The sequence below is a fragment of the Euphorbia lathyris genome, chromosome 3, assembly GCF_963576675.1.
Source record: "Euphorbia lathyris chromosome 3, ddEupLath1.1, whole genome shotgun sequence".
Lineage (NCBI taxonomy): Eukaryota > Viridiplantae > Streptophyta > Magnoliopsida > Malpighiales > Euphorbiaceae > Euphorbia > Euphorbia lathyris.
The window spans coordinates 32,794,785-32,806,062 of NC_088912.1; the positions used below are offsets into that span (position 1 = coordinate 32,794,785).

The following is an 11,278-nucleotide window of genomic DNA, read 5'->3' on the forward strand; positions in this document are numbered from 1 at the left end:
TCTGATGTCTTAGGGTTCTTTAACAAACTGGGGCACGTCCGAGATCCGGTGTTTGCTAAATCGGCAATAGCTACCTCATGTGTTTGCATATTTTCTTGATAGCTCCCCATAGTGCTCTTTTTCCGCCAATGATCCTCCTTCATCAACTCTTCGTACTCAGATACTTTAGCTACCAACTCGTAATAATCATGGAAGTCGATCCCTTGGAATTTCTTTCGGTTTTCGAATTCCAAGCCTCGTTGAGCAATTTTTACAAACTCGACTTCGGGAATGTTGATTCGACATCGATGTCGCATCTTCTTAAATCTATTAATGAAATTTTCAACCGGTTCCCCATGTCGCTGCACTATATGGGAAAGTTCTACCACACAGACCTCGGGCTCCGTTCGATAGAATTGGTTATGGAAAAGCCTTTCCATTTGTTCCCATCCATGAATGGACCCGGATGGCAAAGTGGTGTACCAAGAGAACGCTGGTCCTGTTAATGATCCTGGGAATAGGCGTAAGCGCAACATGTCGAAGTTCATAGCCATGCTCAAACCACTGCATTGAAAGGTGAAGCGTGCCACATGCTCTATGGTGGATTGCCCTTCCTCTCCTGAAAACAAGGTGAAATCAGGGACTCTAAAGTTGTGAGGCAAGGGATATAGTTGATCGTACTGCGGTGGATACGATTTTTGGAACTCGGGTCGGTACACCTCTCTTACGGTTGGCCCATAAATCTCTTGGACGATGTTTCTTATGTGTTGGGCCTCTCCCAAGTTGTTGGCGGGCTCCATGCTTGTGTGCATCGTCCGTTGTGGGTGAAAGCTGGTTCCTCTCCCATTGCCCCCATAATTTTTGTAATTTATGCTTATTTTTTGTTTTTTTTATCTAATATATATATATATATATATATATATATATATATATATAAATATTTAGGACTCAAAACATGAGCACTCAAAAAGAAAAAAAATTATGAATTCGTGATTAAATGCTCTGTAATTTTCTGAAAAAAATTATTGACAAGTATTCGATCATGGCCTATAGTCTATATGCTCTTATTCATTTGATTTTTGTTTTCTTACTTTGATTTATTAGTTGTTTTTTTTTATCAATAATGTTTGTATGTGTTTACAATATTTTTGTAGACATAAGGTTAAAACAATTTTGGCTATTTTTATAGCTTTATTATTTTATTTTATTTTAACAAAAGGAGGCAAATACTGGTTATTGGCTTCACAGCCGTATAGATAAGAAGGAAATTGCTTCAAATAGCAAGTGGAATGGTAACTAACCTTAGGGCGGCTAACTACAACCAATACAAAAATTAAAGGCAAAATTCATCTGATCTGATTTTAGTAAATTGAGAACTAATATTTTATTTCAATACATTAAATTCATATTTTTTTTTCCATATTACGCTCCTATTTCATGAACCAAAAAAAGGGTCAAATTTTATTATAAAATTTAGTTAATAAAGCATTACTTATTTAAGTGCGTTCAAAATTTAGATTTCTTTCCTTTTTTTTTTTTTTGTAAGAAGGGAAGAAAAAAACAAAAAAACAAACAAAAACTTAACCCGGGATCAGTCTAGGAAGACTGACCCCAATCCTATCCTCAAGAAGAGAATGTAACAGAAAAGAAGGAGGAACGGAAATGGTAGAAACACCTAACATCCCCCCATGCCCAGCAGCTGCCAAGCGATCCGCCACGCGGTTTTGCTCCCTATAAATATGGGAGAAGGTAAGAGAATCGAAGGTAGGACGAAGCCTCAAGATGGCTTTAATGAGATTCTGACTCTTAAGACAAACAGCCTGTCTATCCGAAATCCTGTTGATAGCCTCCAAATTGTCAAACTCCACCGAAAGTCTTTTAACACTCATGCGAATGACGAGTTTAATGCCAGACAAGATCCCCCAGAGCTCCGCAGTAAAGGAGGAGCCCGTACCTAAGTTATGGGTAAACCCAGCCAGCCAGGCGCCACCAGCATCCCGAAGAACTCCACCAGCAGCAATTCTGCCATTACTAAGGCAGGAGCCATCCGTATTCAACTTGACAACCCCTTCCCTGGGCTTCCTCCAACCAACTAACTGGACCTCTTTAACCGGGGAGGGGTGAACCAGGGGCTCTCCTTCAAAACTCTTTGTAATAACAGAGAGTTTTTTCGAGAAGTAAAACCGGAGGTCAGGAATAAAGACAGTCTTCTCAACAAATAACTCTTCATTCCTCCATTTCCACATTTGGTGACAAATAATAGCGAAGAGAATAGCCCCGTGCTCCATACTGGCCAACAAATTCTCATTAACGCCTTCAGAGAACCAGTCAATATCAGAGAACCCCATAAAGGAAAGAAGGATGTGGTGAGGAAGGACCCCTTCCCAAACCTTTCTACTATTCGGGCAATCCCTCAAAGCATGGCACAAGGTTTCCACATGGCCGCTGCATCTGCTACAGGCACCAGATAGAGCCAAGTGCCTTCTGTGTCTATCTGCATTCGTGAGGAGCCTGTCTTTGACTCCCAGCCATAGGAAACTTCTAATGCGGTAGGGGACTTTGAGGGCCCAAATGGACTTCCAAATTTCCAAGGGAGGATCAGCCCTATTAGGGGTAAAAGCTTCATAGGCCGATTTGCAAGAATAAGAACCATTATTAGTCAAGGCCCAGCAGTGTCTGTCCTTATCCTCCTCCTGATTACTAATCTTCACACCTCTAATATTAAGGAGGGTCTCCAGGCTAAGAAAGGAGTCGAACTTAGACCAGATCCAGTCTCCCTCCGAGTCCACCACATCAGCAATTCTCTAGGAGAGGAGATCATTCGGCGGAGGGGCGATGCACACCTCAATCAATGGTTTGTCACCAATCCAGGTGTCATACCAGAAACTAATGGATCTCCTATTACCCACCTCCAAGCCAATCCCCGTACAGAACTCAGCAAAAACAGCACTAAGCCCTTTCCAGAGGAAGGAACAGCTGATAACCCTCTCCTTCGGGCCACCAAAGATTCTATCTTTCCTATACTTGCCGCACAGAAGACGAACCCAAAGGGAGGAGGGGGATTGCCACATTCTCCAAAGAAGCTTCATTAACAGGACTTTATTATTGTCCTTAGCTTGCCTTATACCAAGACCCCCCCTGCTCTTAGGCTGGCAGGCTTCCTTCCAAGGGACCAGGTGAATCTTCCTCCCATCCCCAGACTCTCCCCACAGAAAACGCCGATTAATTTTATCAAGGTCGTTGAGGACCGGCTCAGGGAGCTTACAGGCTTGCATGATGTGATTTGGAGCAGCGCAGTTGATAGACTGGATTAAAGTAAGGCGACCTGCAAGGGAAAGAGAATTAGCTTTCCAGCTAGCACACAAACCGTTAGATTTGTCCAAAATGTCTTTAAAAGAGGCTTTGGACACCCTGTCACTATGAAGAGGGACCCCAAGGTATTTCCCAAACGATTGAGTCAGGGGAATGCCAGGCATCTCACTCAGTCTTCTACACAAGCTATTATCCATATTCTTGGAACAAAGCATACGGGATTTATGGATGTTAATCTTCTGGCCAGAAGCCTCACAAAAGCAGTCGAGGATATCCATCATAGCCTTAATTTGTTCCTCATTACCCTCCACAAAAAGCATGACATCATCAGCAAAGAGTAAATGGGTAACAGGGGGGCAATGTCTGTTGATGGAAACAGGGTGGAGAGTCCCTTTGCTCACCGCCTCTTGGATCAGGTGAGACAATCTTTCCATGGCAATAACAAAAAGGAAGGGGCTCATAGGATCCCCTTGACGAATACCCCTGGATGGAGAGAACTCATCCGACATATCCCCATTGATCATAACCTGGAAAACATGAGAGGAGATACACTTTCCAATCAAATTCCTCCAGTTCTCCGGGATACCAGCTTTGGCTAAACTATCCAGAAGAAAGCTCCAGTTCAACCTATCATAGGCTTTCTCCAGATCCAGCTTGAGAGCCACGATCCCTTTCTTGCCTTTCTTAATCTTCATAGAATGGACAACCTCCTGGGCAATAACAACGTTATCCATCAATTGTCTTCTAGGAACAAAGCTCCCTTGATTTTGGCTGATAATATCCGGAAGGATCTTCCGGATTCTATTAGCCACAATCTTAGTAATAGCTTTATACAAGACATTACAAAGACTGATGGGTCTCATCTGGAGAAAGGAAGAAGGCTTGGCAACCTTAGGAATCAAGACAATGAGGGTTTTATTAACCAAACTGATATCGTTCGAACCACCAAAGACACCTAACACAAAGCTGTATATACCCTCTTTAACAGTGTCCCAGTGTTTATGATAGAAACTAGCAGGGATACCATCAATACCAGGAGCCTTAGTGGAACCGATGCTGGAGAAGGCCAGATCAATCTCTTTAAGCTCAATGGGATGGAAAGCATTATTAATAGCATCCTCCCCCGAACGAGGAAAGGAAATGCCAGAGTGGGCACTCTCAAGGTCCACAGCTTCCTCTCTGAACAGGTCCTTGTAAAAATCAAGGGCAAGGCGCCGAATGTCCTCCTCCTCAAAAATCCACTCACCACTGGCGTCTTTAATAGCCTCGATCCTATTTCGCTGTCTCCTAATGATCGTTGAGAGGTGGAAAAACCTGGTATTCTGGTCCCCGTCTTGAATCCAAGCCTTCCTAGATTTCTGGAACCACAAAAGCTCTTCGTGTCTAAGCACAGCTTCCAACTCGTTCTGAAGAGCTCTTAGGTGACCATTCAGGCTATGATCAAAACGAACCTCCAAGCAACGCTGAACACCTTCCATTCTCCTCAAGAGTTTGTTCTTCCTCCTGATAATATGACCAAAAGTATTTTTATTCCAAACAGCCACATTCCTCCTGAATTCCTCAGTAGCGAGGAGAACATCAGAGTGGGGATGCCAATTGCTTTTAACGAAATCCTTAAACTCGGGGTGAGACTCCCAAGCCACCAGATACCTAAAAGGTCTATTACCTTTCAGCCGATTTTCTTTGACCAAATTAATGAGGATAGGGCAATGGTCTGAGTGACGGAAAGGGAGATTAAGTACCTTGACCTCAGGAAACCTATAAATCGCTGCAACATTAGCGTACACCTTATCCAACCTAACAAACACACTATTCCTTTTCCAGGTAAATTTGTGACCAGCAGCACACAGGTCTGAAAGCCCGCACATATCCATACTTTGCTTATGATTAAGACACCGGTTCACATAATGATTACCCCCTCCTCTCTGATCACTCAAGAGGGCAATGTCATTAAAATCCCCGGCAACCAACCACGCCTCCACCATGTTAGAGCTAAAAGAATGAAGGATCTCCCACAGCCTTCTTCGGTTAGTCGAAACAGGATCAGCATAGACGAAGGTAATAAAGAAGGGTTTATTACCCAGGTAACACACCTTACTATGGATAAATTGACTGTCCATAGTAACAATATCAATATTGACTTGACCTGGCTTCCAAAAGAGCCAAATCCCCCCTGCCCGGCCAGTAGCCTCCGACCTGACGCAATTCCAATTCTTAAACTTTCTAACCACCTCATCTACTTTGGCTCCACTAACCTTGGTCTCAAGAAGGACAAAGCAGGAAGGGTTAAACTGTTTAATGAGATCATTGACATGAATGCGGGTAGCCTTGCTCGCCGCACCTCTAACATTCCAAACGAAGAAGTCCATCAGAGGGGGAGACTACAGACGCAGGCCCAAACCCTAGATCAGGTATTTGTTCGGGGCTCCGGAGAGCCTAGAGGCGGTCCCAGAAGGACCCCTTTTATCCAAAGAATTCAAACCATGAAGGTTCTTTTTAGGTTTCCCTTTGGGATTCTTCATGTTTAACTTACTCACTCCTATAGTCTTACCAATAGGAGCATCAACAGGAGGATGTAGAGTACTCGCCTCCCTACTCAAACCCTTCCCAGCTGACAGGATAGACTGGGGAATCTCTTTGCCTTTAGCAGAAGCATTAGAGACAAAGAGAGGATTAATAGAATTACCCAGACTAGAGGCATGCTCTACCGACTCCAGACCAGGCATGCTTAAATCAATCTGCTTATCAGAAGGATCCGAGTCCTGATCTTCCTCTATAGACAAAACACCGAACCTTGACCCGGAACCCGAAGCTGAGTCCACTCCAGTCTCAATCCCCTTCTTAATATCCGGGGGTCTGACCTTGATCTCAGGAGCAATCTGGAGAGTAGTCATCTTCGTACTAATATCTGGTGAATGATTAGCATTAACATTAGCCCGTGGCTTCCTTCTCACTGGCCTCTTGGCAAGCATCCATGGGCCAAAGCTCCTTACTTCCCCTTGACTCTTCTCAGCTTCGCCTATGATAGGTTGCACCAACTCCTCCACGTCCTTCCTCCTCTTAGGACAACCCTCAAGGGTATGGCCAAACATACCACATTCATAGCAGATGTTGTGTATACCTTCATATTCAATATGATAGACCTTGTTTTGAGTACAGAACTGAGAAAGAAGAGGCTTAGCGAGATCAATATCGATACAGACCCTGGCAAACTTGCCTCTCACTGCCCCAATGGTAGTCTTATCAACATGGTGGACTTTCCCAACAAGGCTACCTATCTTGTTCAGGAACCTATCACTGTAGTATTCAAGAGGTAGGCCCGGGAACCTAACCCAAGTAAGGATCTTGTTAACAGAGCAATCATGGGGATCAAAATTTGGGACCCAAGGTCTCAGAGCCAACACATGATTGGAGATAATATACGGACCACCATTCACAACAGCATTGAAATCCTCAGCCCTTGTGAATTTAATGACATAATAGTCATTTTCAAGGTCTGTGATAGTAACCTTTCCTTTCTTTGCCCATTGAGCCTGGATCCTCTGGGCAAAATAATTGAAACTGATCCTTTTCCCCAACACAGTGACAATTAACGCCAATTTCCACTTCGATCTCATGACCCGCTTGTCATCTGAGGACAGCCGGATCCTAGGACACAGCGGGTTATCAGGCTCTCCATCCTCAGAATCGGAATCAGAGAGAAAATCCCCGGAATCATTCTCAAAAGCATCCACCTCCATCATGGGATCCTCCTCTGACACCCCTTGCAACTTATCCCTCCAGGAGGGGGCTCCCAAATCCACGGAAACTCCCTCTTGAGCGGTTTGCGCAGTCTGCGCGGCCTGTGCGGCTTGCGCGGCCAGCGCGGCCAACGAAAGTCGCACGGCATGCTCATCCTGCTGGGGAGAGACGGCCGGTACTCCTTGTGGCCCAAGCACCGGAAGCGGCCCTCTAACTCCGGAATCATGCGCGCGTCCCTCCGCGAAAAACGAGTCCAGGGCCACGGCCGCGGCACCAACACCTTCCAGCCCCCGATCGGCCGCCGCATCCCTAGAAGCCCCCAACGGCACCGACGCCCCCCTAGCACCCCCCGTCGAAACCGCCGGATCCGCCTCCCCACCATCCACCCACTCCGATCTACTCCTATCCCTCGACCGATCCCTCCGAATCCCGCAGCTCCGCCTCCTCCCCCGAGGAGATCCCTCGGATCTCCCATCATCCGCCGCCGCCCACGCCTCATCGATCCCGGAGTCATTGCCCCGCCCGCGCCCCGCCACCACCAGATCCGACACAGGCCAGCCGCCTACCTTCACCGACCCATCCCCCTTAACCTTCACGATCGCCTTGGTCATCGCCGAGAGAGAGAGAGAGAGAGATTTACTTTTCTTAAATTCTACTATTAGTTATAGTTAATTTAGTTATAACTAATTGAGAGAGAGAGAGAGAGAGAGAAAGAGAAAATTGAGTTATAAAATTGATCTTGTGTTTTAGAGAGAGAAGAGAGATCTGAAAGAGATGAGATAGATCTAAAAGAGAGAAATAGATCTGAGAGAGAGAAGATAGATCTCAAAATTCTCCATCTTCATAAAAATTCTTCACCATGACAACAGATCTGAGAGAGAGAAGCCAGATCTGAAAAAGAGAAGATAGATCTAAAAGAGAGAGAAAGATCTAAAAGAGAAGAGATAGATCTCAAAACTCTCAATCTTCATAAAAATTCTTCACCATGACAACAGATCTGAGAGAGAGAAGATAGATCTGAGATTTACTTTTCTTAAATTCTACTATTAGATTTCTAATAGTTATATATATATGCACGTACAGACGTTGCACGGCTATAAAAAAAATTGTAAAAAAATTATTTTGAACTATTAACTAAATTATATGTTTACCGTTAAGTAATTTGACAAATAGGGGTTTCATGTGACTAAAAATAAATGACCACACATCTTTTATATTGAAATAAAAGATTAGGAGCTCAATTTACTAATGATCAAGGACCTCAAAAAAAACATTTTGACAAAACTAATCTGTGCTAACCAGCTTAATTTTTTTTTTTTTTTGAAACTAGCTAACCAGCTTAATTAGGAAGCTGATTAGTGATTATAGAAAATAAGAGTAATATCTGATTTCACCCTGCATTTTCTTAGAGAGAGAGTGGGCTCAGAGAGAGAGTGGGCTCACTTCAATCAGCTGCATGACTCCATAATAGTACCTCATTATTCTATGCTTTACAACTCCTTGTCTTCTTCTTCTTCCTTTTTCCTTTACTTTCCCTTCTACTTGCCCCTCTATTTTCTATGGCTTTTGCTGAAGTCTAGGGACAATACCATCATTTCCACCCATTTTTACTAACATAATAATCACTCAATTTCAAAACGGAACATAAAAATCATACAACTTTACTCTATAGCAGGTTACCCTCTATTCTAAGCAATTTTGTAGTTCTTGAACTTTTTGGTGTTGAAATTATTCCGGTATTGTTTGGTTAGCAAATAAAAAATAGTTATTTAGAAAGAGAGAACCTATGAAAATGCTAATTTCAAAAATCGAAAACAATTTTAATTCTTGAATTTATTTTTTTTTTCATTTGGAGGCTATCAACAATCATTTTGAGATAGTTTACTTCTACACGAAACTTTTACGTCAGTAAAAGAAAAAATTGTGTATGTCTGATTTTGAAGTTGAGTGGTCATCATATTAGTAAAGGCAAAGTTGAGTGACCATGAGTGTAATTTACCCCATTTCAATATAAAGGGAACCGGATCTAGCAGCTTCCATCAGATTTAATATTATTCCCTAGAAAGATGATATATTTTTGCTGAGTGTGAAGAAACTTAATTAAGGTGCTAATCATACTTTATTAACAGAATAATAGACATCTATTACACAGAAAACAGTAATTACTTTCAACTAAATCAGGCATAGATTAAAAAAATATCAAAACTAGAATCTTCATATGTTGATCATGAAGTATAATGCACTAGTTATTTGATAAATAGTATAAGAAAGTAAAATGAACATATTGATCTCTTACTTTGGTTATTTCCATATAGTGGCAGGGTGACATCAGAAGCATTTGTACCTTATCAAAAATAAGAGCATGCGTGCACCAAATGTACGGTGAAGATGCAGAATGATAAATATTCTATAGTAGCAAAACATTTAAAACAAAAAGAAAAAGTTCCCCAGTAATGGATTCCAACTGGTATAAATACCAGTAACATAAGCATAATGTTGAAGCAGAATCAAGCAGCAGTCTTTAAGAAAAAGGTGGGAGAGACAACAGACAACAGACAAATGAAAATGATGCAAGACGAAATTCGAAAGGGTCCATGGACAGAACAGGAGGACATTCTCCTCATCAATTTTGTGCACTTATTCGGAGATCGCCGCTGGGATTTTATAGCCAAAGTTTCAGGTTTGAAGGTGGCGGGAGGCACATAAATAGGTATGCTTATCTGGCGATGGTGCTTTTGTCAAGGAGCTACCATTAATCACATGGTTTTGTTGTATAGGTTTGAACAGAACTGGGAAAAGTTGCAGGTTACGTTGGGTTAATTATCTGCATCCTGGACTCAAAAGGGGGAAAATGACTCCCCAGGAAGAAAAACTTGTGCTTGAACTTCATGAGAAATGGGGAAATAGGTTTGGGATATGATTAATTTAGTAGCCTAATTAGTAATTATTTACTTCCTTGTTTAGAATTTCATGATCAGATGCCTGATATATAGTATATGATTATGATGATCATGTGCAGATGGTCAAGAATTGCTCGTAAATTACCAGGACGAACAGATAATGAGATTAAGAACTACTGGAGGACTCATATGAGGAAGAAGGCACAACAGAAGAAGAGAGACATATCTCCATCTTCATCATCATCAACAAACAGCTGCTCAGAATCAAATATAACTGCTACAGTGAATTCATCACCATTCCCAGAGCCTGAAGGAGCAACCTTTTATGATACCGGGGGACATCCCGATCAATCATCCGCAGTTAAAAATGGTAGTAGTACTGAGGCAGTTCAAGGAGGAGAAAAGGGTTACTCTTTTGAGGATATATGGAAAGATATTGAGAATGAGAGCAGTATTGAACCTAATCAAGGCTGCAATTTTTCTTGTCCTTCAATTGCATCTCCGGTGTGGGATTATTGTTCAGACACACTATGGAAGATGGATGAAGAAGAGGGTAAGATGTTTCTCCCTTATGAATATGGGACTTTGTTTCTAACAGGCTAATCAGGAAAATTCTTTATTTATATTTCTTCAAAGGTTTTTACTTTTTTCTCTGAGGAAGCTCTAACCTGTACAGTATGGGCTTTCTCTAAAGCTTTCTGATGTGTATTGATCTTATGCATAACCTATGTTTCTGTGTTTTGTGTGTTTAATTTCACTTTTCAGAGAGAAACAGAGAACCTTATGATCAAATCTCCTTTAAGGAGATTGTAATGTTGAATGATGTATAATAGACCTCTTTAAGTTTTAATTATTGTGCAATCAAGCTACTTCTACATTACCACAGCAATTTCTATGTGTTTTCTATTCCTAATGTGAAAAGTTTCATATATGACCGAGCTCATTAGACAATGAAGCTGTGAAAAAGCTAATGAAATTTGATTTCCAGCTGATAGATTATAGATATTTCACCCAAAAGCAGTAGAGTTCCGACAAAAACAAACTGAACAATCATATTATCTAATTCTGTCAAGCAAGGAGATAATATTCGTCTACTTTCCATATTTCTTTTTTCATGATAAGAAAATTCTGAGACGATATTTCATTTTTTCCACCCAGAAACCGTTAAGATTTCCTATGTTTAATTACACTAAGCTTTCTTAGAAATGAAATTAGTGTGCTCCAGTTGTATCTTTTAATAAAATACACTATTACTTGGCTTTTACTTGATATGGAGACAACTAATTAAGTATTAAGTAGGACAGATCTTTTTTGTCAAGTTTAGCTAATTAATCAAAAGGGCCACT

General features: G+C 41.7%; 1 protein-coding gene across 1 annotated transcript; it reads left to right on the forward strand.

Annotated features, from left to right (window-relative positions):
- The first annotated feature begins 9,277 nt into the window (after positions 1 to 9,277).
- On the forward strand, positions 9,278 to 10,782 carry LOC136224500 (transcription factor MYB59). Its single transcript, XM_066012854.1, has 3 exons — positions 9,278 to 9,712; positions 9,810 to 9,939; positions 10,052 to 10,782. Exons 1-3 carry the CDS (start codon positions 9,526 to 9,528, stop codon positions 10,533 to 10,535), a joined length of 801 nt encoding a protein of 266 aa, XP_065868926.1. The 5' UTR covers positions 9,278 to 9,525; the 3' UTR covers positions 10,536 to 10,782.
- Positions 10,783 to 11,278: the final 496 nt, after the last annotated feature.